General features: G+C 32.1%; 2 protein-coding genes across 4 annotated transcripts; both read left to right on the top strand.

Moving 5' to 3' along the window:
* The first annotated feature begins 438 nt into the window (after positions 1 to 438).
* Positions 439 to 10122, top strand: LOC124544365 (centriolin-like). Of its 3 annotated transcripts, XM_047122884.1 has the most exons (21): positions 439 to 578; positions 908 to 1050; positions 1761 to 1817; positions 1894 to 1944; positions 2021 to 2153; positions 2340 to 2393; positions 2522 to 2871; positions 2956 to 3169; positions 3274 to 3404; positions 3566 to 3696; positions 3851 to 3995; positions 4243 to 4425; positions 4665 to 4780; positions 4877 to 5109; positions 5195 to 5331; positions 7732 to 7850; positions 7930 to 8047; positions 8726 to 8857; positions 9015 to 9122; positions 9689 to 9897; positions 9981 to 10122. In XM_047122884.1, the coding sequence occupies exons 1-21, from the start codon at positions 536 to 538 to the stop codon at positions 9997 to 9999; spliced, it is 2826 nt and encodes a 941-aa protein (XP_046978840.1). In that variant the 5' UTR covers positions 439 to 535; the 3' UTR covers positions 10000 to 10122. The 3 variants fall into 3 exon arrangements, with proteins under 3 accessions (XP_046978840.1, XP_046978842.1, XP_046978841.1); XM_047122886.1 differs by lacking the exon at positions 1761 to 1817; XM_047122885.1 differs by lacking the exon at positions 2340 to 2393.
* Positions 10123 to 10985: 863 nt separating this feature from the next.
* LOC124544417 (splicing factor YJU2) lies at positions 10986 to 17106 on the top strand. Its single transcript, XM_047122949.1, has 5 exons — positions 10986 to 11157; positions 11242 to 11454; positions 11872 to 12046; positions 12434 to 12611; positions 16614 to 17106. The coding sequence occupies exons 1-5, from the start codon at positions 11134 to 11136 to the stop codon at positions 16972 to 16974; spliced, it is 951 nt and encodes a 316-aa protein (XP_046978905.1). The 5' UTR covers positions 10986 to 11133; the 3' UTR covers positions 16975 to 17106.
* The last annotated feature ends 1452 nt before the right edge of the window (positions 17107 to 18558 follow it).

The raw sequence follows: 18558 nt of genomic DNA, 5'->3' as shown, positions 1-18558 counted from the left end.
TCTTATATCGTATTTCTTGATAAATTAATGGAGATTATCCTCTGATTATTAAAAAAATGAGATGTAAACTTTTTTATTGCAACCAAATCGTACCAAGAGATCTGCGACGATCTTTTTTTTACATTTCGGATCGATCTACTTGATTCGAAATGTAAAAAGTAAAGTATGTGATGTTTTCCAATTTGGGACTAATTCAATTTATTAATCGAATGGATGGATCCGAAAGATAAAGACCATTTTTGATGGCAGAACAAGCTTAAAATGAATTTGTAATTGATGTTCTATTACAAAGTTTTAGTTTGGAGAATCTAAGTTTCCCTCCTGTAAAATCGCAATCGTTAAGTAAAACCAAAATGAATTGAGAAACTCACTGAGAAGAAATAGTAATTAATGAAACTATTTGATTTAAAAAGTTATACTATTTGTCATTTTTCAAAAATGGAATACTAATTAGACATTTAACGTTATATATCAAAATTGCATACGTTTTCAAATAAATACATTTTTATTCATTTTATTGCTAATTTTTCAGTGAATGTGTATAATGACGACTACAAAACCACAGAAAGATAAACCACGTATGTTCTACTTTATTCCTTACGAGATAACGTTCCCCACTTCTATAAAAAATACAAAAAATGCAATACATAAACGTTGACTTGTCAATAATCTAGAAAAACAGATGAGCAGAAGGTATGCCCATTCTAAGTTTAATGTAAATAGTCTTTTCTATGCTTTTAGGCATACCTACTGGTAACATCTTAATTTTATTATTATGAAACTTAAATAATAATCAATTACTAAACCTAAATAAAGTACAAATAAAAATCTTTTGATTTTGAAAAATATTGGCAGGTGTACACAGGTACCGTGTCTAATCCACTTATGATTTATTCATTCGGGACAGATGCTTTAAGCCCGCGCCTGGCGCCGCGACCGACAGCCGCTTCTGCGGCACGAGCTGCTCGCAACGCCATGAATCGTAACCTTGCTCTGCCCACACAGCGTCAATCGCCTATGCGATCTCCACCCTCTCCGAGCTCTTCGAAGGTCAATACTATACATACTACTTATGTGTATATATCAAAGAAAGTACAATATGTGTTAAAATATTATAAACAACAAGAAGTATACTCGTCTCATTTAGGGCTTTCTTCAATCATGTAAGGATTTACCCCCTCTTCTTCTTCTAAACCACTTATATAAAACCTACAATTAGGGGAGGTAGACGCAATCGCGTCTTTTAATACCTTTCCTAATGGTATTTATAAATAATTGTGTTCAATTAGTGTTATCCTTTTATGATTACCATTTAAGAAATCATTAAATTTAACTTCCTTACTCATTTTGGCCAAGTTATTGGAGCATAAAATTTAATTTTGCAGCATTAAATTAATCCTAAATTAGCACAATATTTTACAAAAACTTGAGCTATTCTATCCAAATGGATATTTTAGCTTTGTAGACGTTTATACAATCATACTCATATGACGACTTATTGCATTAATTTTATTGTAATAAAAATTTAAATATTTTTTTTTATCGCTGGAAAAATGCTTTACGCGCTTCCCCCAAGTGATGGAAAGTGAGACTCTCCTGAGCCCTGGACGCCGAGTGCGCCCAAGCACACCGGATTTACCCACTAAAAAACCATCGGTACCCTCTCCGTCATTCAGCGGACTCCACGGGATCGCTTACGCATAGCATGCGTAAGGAAAAATTGAAATAATTCTTCTACTTCATTAATGATAATATTACAGATTCGAACTGCTATTACACGTAACTGCCCAAGATCTGATTCCAAAACAGAAATGAAAGTACGCACATTACAAAATTAATTGTTATTTAATTAATTTTATTTAAAATTACTCATTTATATCAATATATTTTTAGATTAATAGAAATTGGGACAGTGATGCTCAACTTGCCGTTTCGGATTTTGATGTAAGTGTTAAATTAAGGGCGATCATTACATTTATATTTTGAGAATATTATTAATAAAACGTATTAAATCTTTTAGGAGATGCCCGTAAAACAAGAAGTGGAGCCAGTCAATATAACAGAGGAGGAAATAGATGTAGACCAGAATCACACGCAACATGCAAGAGATGAAAATACTGAAGATTTACATTATACCAGCTTGGACTCTTTTGGTATGTTATGAATGTATTATTTTCTTTCTGTTTAATTTTTTTAAATTTTAAGTGTAAGACTTTTTTGGGCTTTATGGACGTAGATTTATATGTCAGAATTGGTTAAAGCGTTTGAGTTAAAGTATTTAATAATAATAATGAAAAGGAAATAATTTCTTGAAGTTAAATTATATTTTTGTTTATTAGATACACAAAACGAGGGAGAAAATTCAATAGGTGCTATATTAGTCTCAGAAACAGGTAGAAATTTGTATTGAACAAGAACAAAAAAAAATTTGTTTCTTTCAATTAAAATATTATTCTAATCAATATAATTTATTTAATATCTATGTATAAAATTTATCTACGTAATATTTAAATACTTACAGAGCAAAACCAGAGGAAGCGTCCACAGACACCAGTACAAGATCGACCACAAACTCCAAAAAGTGTTTCTAGTCGCCCTCAAACACCAAAAAGCCCAAGTCGGTCAGGCACACCCGCACTTTTAACACAGCGCCACAGTACTCCTGTCAGCCGGCCTAATACACCAAAACGACAAACACCAACAACGCGACCTAAAACACCATCAATGTCTACAAATTCACAGCGCCCTGTAACACCAGTAACTTCTCATAATAATCCAACATCTATAAAAGATGAAGACTGTCTAAAATCGTCTTATTTGGCAAAACAAAAACAATTTCATCTAATGAAAAAGGAACTTGACCTAAAACAGGTATTTTTTAGCACAACATAATAAATTCGTGACTTATATGTATTAAATACAGTGTTCAGTTAATTAAAAATTTGTTTTTTAAAGCAAGCTGTATTAGAAATTTTTGACATTCTTCAAAATCTGCGAGAACAAATGTTACGCGAGGGTATCAGTGCAGGTGGTGAAGGGCAAAATGAGTTAGTGGTTTTCAATGTGGCGGATTGGGCCCCAAACGAAGTGTCGCAGCTATGTCGTGATGCAGCTGCTTCCTCTGCTACCGATGGTGCTGTGGAACTTTTTACGACGGCTTTACCAATTGGTATACAAGTTTATTTTTTAACTGTACTATTCAAAGCAGTTTTTTGTGTATCAAAAATAGGGGCATTTGTTATTGACTACAAATAAGCTTTTTGTTGATTATAGATGAGTGTACCCTGGCAGAAGTCTATTCGAAAGTAGTCAAAATTCCAGCATGTTTTGCTGAACTATGCCTTCAAGCATTTTCAGCCCGACAGGAGTTAATAGATTGGATTAAGAAGTTAATTGAAAAAGATGTATGTAAATTTATGGAACATTAAATGAAACGTAATATAGACATTTATATTTCGCTATTATAGTCCAAATATTACTTTTTTATGTCAATTTGCTGTTTTTCGTACTCTTACTCATAATTTTATTGCTACCAAAATAAGATACGCCTTATTCACTAACGCAGGACATTGTGGACAATGAAGCTTTGGATAAAATTGCCCAGTATAACTCTCAGGGGCTCGAACTTTGTGAATCTCTCCGAAATCTCAAAACACAAGCAGATGACGCTTTAGATATAGTTACCTCGCTAACGAAGTATGTTTCACTATAAATTTTTTCACTTACATACTTTCTTTTGACTAATTTAGCTTTCAAATCTGTTATATAATATAATTCGTGATCTTATAGTAGTATATGCGAGTACAAATTAAAGAAAATAATATTGATATGTTACCATTTTTGCTAACAGGCGAGTATGTAAAGAGCGATCTACTTTAGTTGCGGTTGGCGAAGCATTAGTGCGAGAGGTGGCACAATTACGCCAAGATTTTGATACCAAAGTTCTAAAAACTGAATTGCGGGAACCAGATACTGAAATTGCAAAAGATCTAGAGGTAATGAATAATCGCTATTTGATTTCATTATCCCTAACTAAATCTGACTTCCATAAGGTCATCAATAACCAAGATTTGCGAAGGGTGTCTATAACTCTATATATATAAATATTATCATTATTCGAAATACAAATGTATTGGAAGCATTAAAAAATCCAAATATTATACGAAACTTAAATAAAAACACAATTCATTACTATAAGTTTAAATATATTTTTTAAATAATGTAACATTTTTTATTGTTTAGGACACACGCCGGGAATTAGAAGAAGAGCGGGCTGCAAAATTGGCTCTAAAAGATAAATTAGCAACGACAGAGTCACATCTGCGGCAAACGCGTATGCGTGTCTCAAAAATGGACCGTCAGCTCCGAGAAGCAGAAGCGAGTATAGCCAGTCTAACGGGCACTGTTAAAACTTTAGAAGATCAGGTACACAATTTGTCCAGATTTTTGTCATAATCTGTATAGTGTACCTCGAGAACTACTAATCTAATTTCAATAAAATTCTATACATTAAACCTAAAAAGTGAAGCCATATCACTGAATTTTATACGAGCTTTGATGCCTGAAATAAATAAACAAGTTAATCGTTATATCAGACGGTACGTATTGTGTACACAAGCATTGTTTATTATAACCTGTACTATATTTTTCCTTATCTTTTTAAGAGCCGACAACGAGAAGTACAGTTAGAAGCAAGGGCAAGAAAATTAAAAGAATCTCTTAAGACAGGTGAAGTAGCCAGTAGCCATCTAGCTCAAAAGCGCGATTCTCTACAAATAGAGTAAGTTAATATAACAAACATATTACTAAACTGCTTTCATTAATTTATCGAGCACAAATAAAATAATAATAAAACTTGTATATATTTATCTACCAGAGTAAATAATCTTAAAGAAGAAAATCAAATAATGGCTTTGCAACACAAGACAGAAGTACAAGAATTAAATAAGAAATTAAAAGAAGTTATGACTGCCCTAGAAGAAGAAAAGAATTTATTACAAAGAGAAACGGAACAAAAACAGAATCTTGAAAGCTCGCTCCAAGAGAGTCAAAACATCATAGAAGAATTACAAGCTAAAATTACTGAACTCGAAAATAAACAAAATCCCGGTATGGAACGAGGCATTATGTTTGATGGCTACTCACTTATTTTTGTAAAATAGGAAAATAAACTATTGAACTTATTTTTTTGTAGAATTACCAACAGAACGAGAAATGGATTTATGGGCTGAACTTCAAGCTACAAAGGACATATTACGAGGCGCGGAAGAAGAAATTAAAGCGTCTAAATCGGAAAAAGTCCGCTTTCTGGAGACATTTACTAAAATTGCGGTGATTATCAACCAGAAACAAATATTTCTTTAATTTTATTATATACTTACTAGCTTTACCCACCCGCTTCGCTGGGCATTAGTCGCAGCAAAATATTTTTTTAAAAATTTAGTTTCTAATTAATTATTCATCATTAATAACAATGACAAATAAAAAAGGAACAAATCAAGAAACATGCGAGTCCTACTTAAATACTTCAAAATTATTTCATTTAATATTCGCCATCTTCTTAGATGATGTTCCCGATAGGCTGCAGATTGTTCATGACACCCATAAACTTATTTGTCAAGATCACTTTTTATTGAATCCGGAAACAAATATGGTTCATGAGAATGTTTCGTAGGTGTAATCTCGATGTAAAGTTGATTGTACCTTATTATTTAAATTTCTATAGTCTGTAGAAGTTTCCATCAAACCAACATGTTTTAACTCTTTTAACCGCTTCTATTAAATACCGATGTTATTACATTTCCAACATTGTCCATACGTGCGAACATAGGTCAAAACATCCTGAGCGTGTTCGTGCACATGTCTTGGACTTCGAGTGTACGAAGATGGAAGTATTACTCTTCATCCAATATCAGCAGCTAATTTATCAGTCGATATAGTATCTCGTAAATTACTGTACTCTTCGACTCGAAGTTTTAATCGGTTGTATTGAACGCAATTTAATCGTTCGTTCTCGACCTTAGCATACACGTCAACAATGAATTGTTGAAGCAGTTAACGACACTTCAGAATATGGTTAGATTGATTAATTATATTTATTTATTTAACGATACGCATAAAAATCCATACAATTAAGTCTCTTCGAAGTTACAGAGCCTGTCGTAAGATTAGTTTGATACAGTTCGAGATGAAATCCACCTTCTGCTCGCAGATACGGAATTGGAGAATCGTTATAATGGTCACACGACCAGTATGTTTTGGACTTTTGCTTGGTTTTGGCTTGCGTAGTGATAACAATATCTCGTTTTGTAATTTATGTACCCAAAATTACAGATGCGACTTCAGGAGCCATGTGAGCATTTTCATGCTTATACAATGGCGTTATTTCTGCTTGAATAATTAATTTGAAATCATCTGTTGTTTCCAATTCTAGAGCAGTTTTAAAATCTCTAATTAAATACATGCATTTTGTATTATGAAATGAAGAAAAAATACTTAGGTAAGAAGAGGTTGTGGTGGTTCAATAACTTGTGATAGATAAACTTTACCAATTGAGCAGCACATACATGAGTGTTTTTAAACTTCATAGCGTGACAATATGGGCATACTATATTCATTGAGCCAAAGATAACATCGGGATTCATCTTGTTATCACAACCTCTATCGTAATTGAAGGCTTATTTATTCACATTGGTTCTAGTTATTGACTTAGTCTGTTTTAATCGTTGGTCATCCAGTTGGTGGACTCGCTCGTCAGGTTATTCAGTAGCTCTTCATGAAGATGTCTTTGTTCGCAGATCTGCAACTTGATCATTACGTCGACTAACTGTATCAGAAGCTCTCGAAGAAGAGATTTGGATTCTATTTCTTGTTAATGTTTCGATATTTTGTTTTTTCGGTGGCATTGTAAATAATGTAAAGAGTGTAGCTCCAGCTTTCTATTTATATAAATAAGTTACTGCTTATTTGTCTCACGTTTTCACTTTAAGAGCGGAGATGGTCCACTGGTTAGAGTGCGTGTATCTTAACCGATGATTGCGGGCTCAAACCCAGGCAAGCATCACTGAAAATTAGTGCTTAATTTCTGTTATAAATCGTCTCATTCTCGGCGATGAAGATAGAAGTACATAGCGATATATGTCACGGCCATCAAGTCTAATTTTGAATTATACGGATGGAATAATCACTTTATCCACGAAAATATACTTTTACGTACTCATTTTCATGACAATCGGTTGAAGGATGTAGAAGTCTTTATGTCACAGCGCCGCCTGGTGGCGAGTTACGTCAATGGGGATAGCATACAAACATTCTCATGTGAAAAAATACATATACATATAAATTTTCACTATGATAGGTCAAATAGTTTCTCAGTCATGACACACATACAAACACATCCATTATGGTAAATATAGATAGTCTATCATTTGCGCAAGCACATGTTTTTATAAAGGTCGGTTCAGCCCTTCTCGAGTTATAGCGGGACATACAGACAAACAGACAGAAAATTTCAAAACTGGTAAAATTGAACTCAGTCAGTCATAAAAAGTATACTAATGAAGAAATTCGACAAAAAAAATAGTGTACAGACAGACTCTAGAGATTTATATAGTAGCATAGATTGTATAAAGCTGAAGTTACTTATTTAAATAGTCTGTCAGTAACTTTATAATGTAAATGTATATATCGTGGTATTTCCAAAAATATACTTATCGATATAGTTGATTTTAGGAATCTGAGAATAAATTAGGTATGCAGCAAAAGTTAACAGCTGAACTCCTAAACAAAGAAGATATAATTGGTAAAATGCAAATTCAAATAAGGGACTTAACGAAAAATAACAAACTTTTGTAAGTAACTATACTACAACTTAACCTTTGTTATGAATTTGACTAAGCAAATAAGTCTTGTAAATTTATGCTTTTTCAGTGAACAAAAAGTAATTCAATATGAGCAATATTTCCGCGATTTGCAAGCCCACAATCGCGCTTCAGCAAAATGTCAGGATATGGAAAATGGTATCAGCTACCAAGATCTTCAAGAAGAGGTACTTGTATTACTATTTTTGTATTACTTTATTGATCGATATCGGGTATTGAGCTATTGTTAAGGAACCGATTACGCGGGACAAATTATGGTCCACAGTTTGTGCGCAAACACAAGTACACTCTCTATTCCTCTCATAATCCGATAGGACGGCAAATCTAATACGGTAGGAAAGACTTTACACACAGGATCGACAGGCTTTATGTGTTTCCCGAGGCTGGAAACTGTACACAGTCCAGACTTCCAGACTCCGGGCAGTTACTGATAAGTTTCAATCAGTCCGATTTGCGGTTTGAACATAGGACTTTAAGATCTGTGGCCTTATCTATAAATGAATTAGCTACTATTGCCATATTATATCTTATAACTATTAGACCAACTGGGCAGTCAAGTTTTGATAAACAAGTAGGCGGATTGGCGAATAGGCTGCCTGAGGATAAGTGGTCAGCCCAACCCATCCATAGACATAGATTAGCGCTGTAAGATCAATGTCATCAACTTCACAATTGTTCACATGGGTACTGCACCACCTTGCGAATTAGTAATTCACTTATGTCGGTAGTAGTATTATAAAAACATCCACATTCTTGTAGATCCATGTTGACTATGTGTTTCTATTTATAGAAGCTCACTCGTTCTTGAGCAATATTAGTTAAAATGTACCTATCTTATTTATTAGATTATGAACATGAAGATGAGTCTCTTGGATGCGGTACATCGTAATGAAGAGTTATCAGAACTTATAATACAAAAAGATCAGCTACTTGAACATCAGGACAAAACATCGCGTGCCCAGGCAAGGGTCATTAAGGTTGCTCGTCTGTTCAAACTCGTTGGATTATTATATATATATATATATATATATATATATATATATATATATATATATATATATATATATTCTTTATTTTATTATTTTTTTATATAAATATTGTATGCTGTTATTTTAAATACCTAACAATATTTAGGTACGCGAGGAACTGATAGATATGCTTAAGGATAAAGAGACTGAACAAAGTCGCGAACTTACGGAATTACAGCAAGACCTTGAGCATCGAATGAAAATTGTTGATGAAGTGAGATTTTTTTTTTATAATATTTTCATTGCGATTTCTATATAAAGGTGCTACATATACACAACAATTAACAAAATTAATAATTTCGGAATTCAAATAAATTAACTTATTTCTCGATTTAGATATGGCATTTTTTGTGGCAATTTTTTTTACGCGTCATAAGAATAGCTGTAATAATAATAGATAACAAAAGAAAATAGCATAACACGCGGTTCATTTATGTGTTATGTAGTTTTTAATCAAGGTAAAAAGGTAAGGTGTTTAATAAGCTACGATAATTAATACCAAACAGTAAAATATTTTGAGAGCATTTGTATTTTTACACATTAATTGGTTATTGTTATTGCTTTAAGTAGTTATAAATAATCTTAACTAGACAACAATGACCTGACCACACGTTGTTGTGCCTACGTTATACGTTTAATATTATTGTATTGATTACTTTAAAACACCTTTTAATGTTAAATTTTTATTCTAAATATTCAGGGACTGTTTTTGTAATGTGCTTAAAATAAAACAATAATCTTTTAATACATATAGATAAATAAATTAGTCTCATGTTTTAGGTAAACAAACAAATAGCTGCAAAGGCTGATGAAATTCAAGAGCTGTTTTCGACATTGGAAAACAAGCAGCAACAGATCCATCGATTGGAAAAGATTGTACTAGCTTTAGAGGAACAGCAGCGGCGTGCGCAAGCTCAGCGCACGCGCCATGAAGAAAAAATCGCGGCCCTCGAGCATGAACTTGCAGCTGGGGGCAATCGACGTGAACGGTATATATAGTTTAATTTTAGGTTTTCCTTAAAAATAATTGAAAATTTGAAAATATTTATTTATGTATAACGCTTTGTTTCAGAAAATTTTTATTTTTCTAAAACTTGGAAAAACAAGATGGTCGTTGATGGGGATGGTCATATTTTAGACATGGAAATAAACTTTTGCTGATGGCTAGTGCAATTGTAAACAGCGGTTACATTATGCAGATTGTTTCCTTTTATACAACAATAAATCTTTTTTAAAATGATTTTTGCTTCCTATATTTTGTATAAAAATAGTAGGATTATAAACGAAATATGATCAAAAACTACTAATTTGTTTCATATAGAACTTTTAGCTTAGTTTTTCATGCGCACTCTGTGGAACTAAGTTTTGTCGGCGGCTTTCCGAATCGATATGACTCGGGAATCTGCATTCTGCAAGCCTCCCACACATGTTGCAAATGTCCATGGAAGGTGCCTTCTACTCATGTTCCGTAATAGAAAAAAAATGTAAAGTTTATATAATTTATTCCCTGTGACTGTTTGTTATAGTGTTGCCCACCTTAAAATCATAGCGACTACAATCAATAAATTTCTGAACACCTGGATGATTTCAGTAGCAATGGTTGTCATTTCTAGTTTTTGATTCTACTGACATTCACAGTGAAGCAAGGGTATTACAACTTCTCTTCAGTATTTATAAGGTCAATTTAACAATTACGACGATAATCGAAATGTTGTTGTGACATTTTTGCAATACCTTAAATATATTAAAATTGCTTCGCAATATATATGTAAATTTGTTTTAACAGAGGCGATGATGAAAAAGTTTTTCTGGTTCTTCTTTCTTTTAAAAAAACAAATGTTTAACTTTATTTCCATTTATACGACAGTAATACATATCTCATATCAACTTAATTTAATTCAGTGTATTTTGATTTAATTAAATTGTTTTAAGTTTTCAATTATACTGAAAATTAAAAAAAAATTAAAATTGTAATACTAAAAAGCGGAATAGTGCATTACCTTTGCCTATTCCATAAAGAAGGATTAAAAAAAAACGATATCATATTTGACAGATGTATATGTGAGATACATGATACATCTGTCAAATCACATTGTGAGTAAATTCTCCTCGTTAAACTAAGGGATTGTATCAGGACTGAATTATTATAAATCGTAATTAACTAAATATTAACATATATTTTTACTACAGAGTTGCTGTAAAGTTGTGAAACTTTACATTACAAAATGTCGGAAAGAAAAGTTTTAAATGTAAGTAGTAACTTATTTATATTCTATCCTGTTACTTAGTACTTGTATAAAATAATATTTTGACACAGTTTCATATGTTTTCAGAAATATTATCCCCCGGACTTCGATCCATCGAAGATCCCTCGTATGAAATTAGCCAAGAACCGCCAGTATACTGTTCGTTTGATGGCTCCATTCAATATGCGATGTGCTACGTGCGGTGAGTACATTTACAAAGGGAAGAAGTTTAATGCTCGCAAAGAGGATGTAGAGAACGAAGATTATCTTGGAATAAGGATTTATAGATTTTATATAAAAGTAAGTCAAAGTTATAATTCAACTTTACAGTATTTGCCGCATGAGTGTTAAGAAGAAAAAAAACTTTAATAAATCACATGTTTCTTATAATGTGATAATTTGAGATATCTTAAAATTTATATATTACTGTTATAGATATTGTAAAAGTTATTTTACAGTACAATCTTTTGAATGTGCATTTCAAAGATATTAACTTAATTATCAGTGAAAAAAAATGAATTTTGGAAAATGGTTTACATCTATAGATTCTTAGACTATGTTTTGACAGCTAATTTTTTACTTTCTGACTATTTATAAAATATACTTAATTGGAAATAAATTAGATATTCAAATCCTTTTTTACATATACCAATATGAACAATAATAAATGCATAAATATGTATATAACTGTAAAACCAAATACATATGTTATTTCAGTGTACAAGGTGCCTTCAAGAGATATCTTTCAAAACTGATCCAAAAAATACAGATTATGAGATAGAAGCGGGAGCTACCAGAAATTTTATGGCTTTGAAACTTGCAGAGGAACAAGCAAAGAGAGAAGAAGAAGAGCAAAAAGAAGAGGAAGCTAATAATCCAATGAAATTACTCGGTGCGATTATATTTTGTATTAATATTTAGCTTTACTGTCGTGCAATTAAAGTTGAAAATGCCAATTATGAGTGCAATAATATAACATCTCATTAAGTTAAATTCTAATAAATAGTATTGCTTCTCATCCTAGTAAGAAGTAACCTAATCATAACATCTTGAATTAAATGAGTTATTTGATGCTTATTTTTTTTTTAATTGGTCCGTAATACTCATTTATCCTGAGACTGCTGCATTAAAACATATAAATTAATTAGTTTTATAAAAGTTATAGTCATTTATAAGTTTACGGAAATATAATGTGTTAACTAATTTTATTGGTATGGTATTAAATATTTCAACATCTTATATTACACAATATCAAATAATTTTTATGTACAAATTCCAGAATACAGAACTGAACAGTCGAGGCAAGAAATTGAGTTGTTGGAGAGCCTCGAGGAACTAAAGGAACTCAATAGACGGCAGCGCACTGTTGACTATGAGGGAATGCTGAAACAGTTCCAGTCTGAATCTGTTGAGGAAAGGAAAGCCAGAGAGGAGAAAGAAGATAATGAGTTCATAAAGTAAGTTTTTTGAATGTGATTTGTTAATGTCCTGTTATAGTGTGGCCAGTGTAACCATATCAAAACAGGGAGACATTAGAGGCTCATACTACGGAATTCACCTAATAGGTTTTGTTATTGAGAACTATGAACTCTCACTTACATAAGTCTTAAAATTATTTTTTACTCCATATAAACTATAAACTTTTTCTTTTTTCGATATATGCTAGAGATATTTTTTCATTAGTATTACATTACATTCGTATCTAAACAAATTTACCTTTCCTTTCTTTGACTGGTACCAATTCCGAAAATAACTGGTTTGTGGTATTTCTTTTTTTATTTAAATAAAATTAATCATTCATTTATATAATATACATAATTTTCTTTTACATAGAAGAAAAAAAATAATTACTTTAATAATTACTTAATGGCTTTGTAGTAACTAATAGAAAAACAATAATACAGTTGAATATTATGTTTGTTACATACCTAAACCACTTTAAAATGTTAATATAAAAGAAATTTTAAACAGACGAAGATAGTGATTGCAAGGCAGATCATATCATGAAATTATCTCTAAGCACTTTTGAACCATTATTGGTATCTCTTCAAGGGTCTTCTTTCTGTATTTTCACGCACTCATACGCTATGCCTTCACACATTTTCATGTAAACCCAACATAGGTCCTTGGAAAGATTAATGAATAGCATTGAACCCATGGGTTTTCTGTGTATGATGTACATACTCGTGGTATGAAGGATGTAACCCTGCAGGTGACCTCATGTCTAATATTTGTCATTAAATGTACATTAAAAGTATTGAAATATTAATAAGGAGAAATAAATTATTTACTCTACGATCATGTGACATTAGTGAACAACCTTTTTATAATTGTAGTAGTATTTGCTAATAATCTGATGATTGATTATTTAATTTTATAAGATAACACGATTTATCTATGATTCATACATTTGGGGAACTAAAATATCACAGTATGTTAATACAATCGAGACAGTAAGAAATATAATGAAAATATTTAATATAACTCAAATAAATCTAGCAGTGAATATAAAAGTAATTGAGCTTACAGTCAATGTATGATATATTTTTAAAGTTATTGACAGAATGTTTATTAGAAAAATTACCACACATTGGTCCCTGAATAGATTAAAGTATATAACATTATTATAGCCGGTCACCGAAACGCTAGCCCAATTTTGATAGGATTTAAATTGATACTTCAACTTCAATAAAAGATCTCAATTAATTCAATCAATTCAAAATCTCAACTAATTTCAATTATAATAAAAGTAACAATGTCAGGTGAGCGTAGTCGCCTGGCCTAAACGATTTGAAAACACCAGCATAGTCGCCTGGCCCAAACGATTTGAAAACACCAGCCAATATTTAAGCAAGGGGGCAACCCCGTGCTTAAATATTTATCTTTTGAACTGCCATAATATCGCAATGACTAATAATAATTATATTTCGTATAATTCAGTATTTTTCGTATTGATTTACTCCTTATAATTATTCATCAATGTCTTGCAAAGTCAAGGTCCAAAATGATGCGGAAATATAGGTGAATAGAGGAGGCAGTACTTGTTTAGTGTCATACTAATTACGAACTTACTTGGTGGTAGGGCTTTGTGCCCGACTGGCTAGGTACCGCCCACTCATCAGTTATTCTACCGCCAAACAACAGTACTCAATGTTGTTGAAGGGTGAGTGAGCCAGTGTAACTACAGGCACAAGGGACATAATATCTTAGTTCCCAAGGTTGGTGCCGCATTGACGATTTAAGGAATAGTTAATATTTCTTACAGCGTCATTGTCTACGGGTAATGGTGACCACTTACCATCAGGTGGCCCATATGCTCGTCCGTCAACATATACCATAAAAAAAGTTATTTTTTAAACTTAAAAACTCTATATTTAAAAACTCTTAGGATACTTGTGATGTTACAATCCTGTCAACCTCGACAAACAAATCATAGAAAAAAATATCATCATACTATCAAGCTTCTCACTAAATAAAAAAACGAAAATTCCTTGTTTTGATTGATGCTCTACTAAAGTAGGAAAGGATATTAGATATTGAAGACGCCCCTCACTTGAAGATTTAAGATACGAAATCAAATATCATCCATAGATTAGAAAAAGTAACATGGGAAGATGGCCGTGAAGGAAAAGTCAGTCGACGCGTGGGCCGTTTTTGGGGCTCTCAGGGAAAAAATAGTATTATTTAACATGCGTTGATGACTTTGAGCCTGAATCCAAACGAGTCGATCTAATAGTACTAAAAGGATACGTAACTATTGTAGGAATCGGTTGCTACGATTATCGTAGTATTGCAAAAATTTTATTAATTGGTACTACAATAACCGGAAGCTTACTAAAGGTGTGGTCCATTATTGTTACGCCGATATATAAAAGTATGCAATGGTTGCTCTTCAATATATGTCACTTTTTCGTCCATCTTATTAGAGAAAATAGGCTCCCAACGATATTAATGTTTTATTATTTAGCGTAAAGAAAGATTTAAGGATAAATATAGTATTAAACAGTTTGTTTTGGAATATGTTAAATACATAAATATTAAAGAAACGTAAAAAAGCTTGTTTGCATATGGATGTATATAGCAAATAACTTTATCGAATTAGATGTATTTTTTAATTAATTAATCAAAACTATAGTTTTGATTAATTAATCGTAAAGCAGCGGTAATAAACACTATAAGTCTGCCGCACGACCTCTATGCGACCACTATGCGACCAAAAAGTAACTTATGCGTCCGCTACATGGCTCTTTTAGGACACTAAGTCGTATAAAATGGGCCTTTTCTTGGTGATATCGACGTTATAGCGGCATAACGGCGACCAACTTATAGAACCAAAAGTTACAGTTGGCACGTTGTGGCGACCTGTTAAATGTTTGTTGGGTAAGCAATGAAAATGATAAGTAGTAAATATAGGTATTTACGTAATCGAACCATATTATTCCAAATATTTGCGAGATCCAGCAGTGTGATTGAATTGAGAGCACCGAGGTGAGACCAGTACTCCATGTGGGGCCCAATTTGTGCATTGTATATTCTTAGGCTTTCGGCCGACGTGAAATATTGTCTTGCCTTCCTGAGTACAACGAGCTTTTTTGATGACTTCGCCTTCCGATTGAACGTGGAAGTGAACAAATATTCCTATAGCAGCTGTGGCAGCAATTGAAATGTTCTCAAATCGAGGAGATACGACAAATGGTGATTTTTTTGCGGTTAACGCTCAAACTTGTCTTTTTGGGGTCGAAGTGGACTTGGTTTAGCCGACCCCAGTCGGAGACTGAGTTGTTTAATGAAGAACTAGATAGAGAGACAAGTTTGTTTCGGTTTTCTTCAACGTATAACATTGCCTGGTGCGCAAACTAAATGCTTCAGCACTTTTACCGCCCGTAACACGTATGATCTACACTTCTCTGTTATTCCTCCAATCCAGCGGGAAACCGCAAAATTTTCGACCGAGATTAGCCCCGCAAAATGTATGGGATTCCGTAATCACAACCTAATATTTTGTTTTAAAAATGTACATGAATTTTTCTGTTCCTTGAATCAATGTGTCGAATATTCCAAAAAGTTACGTCATTATTCCTTTATAGTAACTTCATCATTTCTGCCTTTTTGCATGTGAATTTAATTGCATTTATAAAAAACATAATAAATATACCAATGAATTGGCTTTTGAGTAAACATACGAGAAACAAACAAGCACCAAAATTGACTAACGTCGGAATTGTACCATCAGCAATTTTATGTTTTCGTCGTCATAATTTGACACATGCGAGAACATAAAATGAAACAGATATTTCGTTCTAGAATAGTGGCAAAGTTTATATAGGACTTACAACAAAGTAAAGGAAACATCTTTGTAAAATACTCGTATTCTCTCTGCCCAAAAAGCTTTCAAAAAAGACTTTTAGTATATTTAACTAGTGCAAAGATAAGACTGTACATGATACTTTTACTTTCAGATCAGTGAAATTCACCAACGCACCAAAACATAAAATCGTGACAGAAGAAATTATAGAAGATGTACAAGACGCCGAAGAACCTAAAATAAAAAATCCCAAAGTTGAAACATTACCACCAAAGACAGTTGAAGCTAAGAAAAGTGAATCATGGAACCGAAGTATAGGGGTCCTATCAAAGAAACCAGCTCTAAGTAATCTTGTAAGGGCGAAGAAATCAGAAGTGAAGGTTGAAAAAGAAGCAACAGAGTCTCCAGATGTACAGGACAATTCTTCAAATAAAACTTCTGTAAAAAATGAACCGTCAGCGTCAGGACTTTCGTTGTTGGCAAACTATTCTGGCAGTGATAGTGATTCACAGTGAGTGATGTTTACATTGTTTTATTTAATGTTACAATCTGAAATGCATGTTCTTCTATTTCTGATGTTATAAACAAGGTAAATGTATAAAAAGGACACAAATCATTAATCTGAATAAATAAGTTGACAACACAGTTGATTTAATTTAATATTTTTTTGAGCTGAAATTAATTCCAAAGAAAATGTACGTCGAGTTTATTATATTATATACGGTGCTATTATAAATAATTATTAAAATAATTCTACGTTTATAAATAAAAGCGTATGCATTAAATTAAAAAGGTAACTAAGTTAGTCACAAAATTTTTGTATAATTTCCCAGTCTTTAAAAAGTCACTAATTAATAATTTATCAATATTTATGAAAAACAAATATATTATATAAAGCATTGATAGAATATATGCTTAAAGTAATGATGCGATATGTCAATAGTTATAAAATTCGTATTAATATTAATTACGAAATTTCTAAATAATTTAAGACATTTATTATAACTTTGGTACGTATTTTTGCTGATCGATATTTTAAGGAAGATTTCTCCTTGTGCGCTTTTTAAAATAAAAGGCTATTTCGCCTCTTGCCTTGTCTTTCTGAGTTTATTAAAACTTTTAAACCATGAGACCGATAATACTGATATCCAGACCACTAATATTCCTAAGGCTAGCTAGTGGAATATCCTCTGATTAAAATATATGTGTAGTAAGAATTCTATTCTAACGGTTTACAAAACTAAATGCAATTTTCATGTAAATATCAGATATAAATCTATTCATCATTATCATTGATATATTGTTTATGCATGATACCAATTATTAAAAAAGTGCAAATCGATAACAGGACAATACCGCCATTATTTCCTTATTAAAATAGAATATTACCATAGACCGAATACATTATTTTAAATAACTATATCCATATATGAAAGTCATGTGATTTACTTATTGTTTGGCAAAAATACATTATGGAGAAAATAATTCATCGCCCTTTTTAACAAATCGATACTTTTCCTGTTTTGTTCTGAATCGTAATCCTCAACGAAATAAAACATGGGCAAATTATCATATCCCAATATGCTTACTTGCTCCCCGTATATATTTTTACGATAACTTATATCTCTGAAATACTTTTATGGTAATATTCAGAGTATACCATTTAAAAACAGTTAAATATAATATCATTTAGCATCATGGTAATGTTGCCCTCCTGATCGAATTTTTGTCACGACGATCAAGCATCACTAATCACCTGTACAAGTTATATAACTGTACACAAATGAGTATTCTCACGTTTATTTATTTTACCCTCTTAGTCCGGTTGGACGGGAATCCGAAATAGAGACATTTTGGCATTTGAAAACTGTCTTGACCCAGGATTTGAAATCATGAAATCCGAGTTAGAATCTTATAATCTTGTCTCTAAAAACAATTGGTACAAAATTTCGTCGTATTGAAGATTTATTTTGGGATATATGTAAATTGTTATATTTACAATGTATTATGAAATTGGAACAGATTTCTTTTGGTACTAAAAAAATTGTTTAAAATTGTCTGCCTTTTGTGAAAAGTAACGTTTAACGTTACGTTACGTT

This window comes from Vanessa cardui, chromosome 4, assembly GCF_905220365.1.
Source record: "Vanessa cardui chromosome 4, ilVanCard2.1, whole genome shotgun sequence".
NCBI classification, from domain to species: domain Eukaryota; kingdom Metazoa; phylum Arthropoda; class Insecta; order Lepidoptera; family Nymphalidae; genus Vanessa; species Vanessa cardui.
This window is presented reverse-complemented; position numbering and strand designations above follow the sequence as displayed.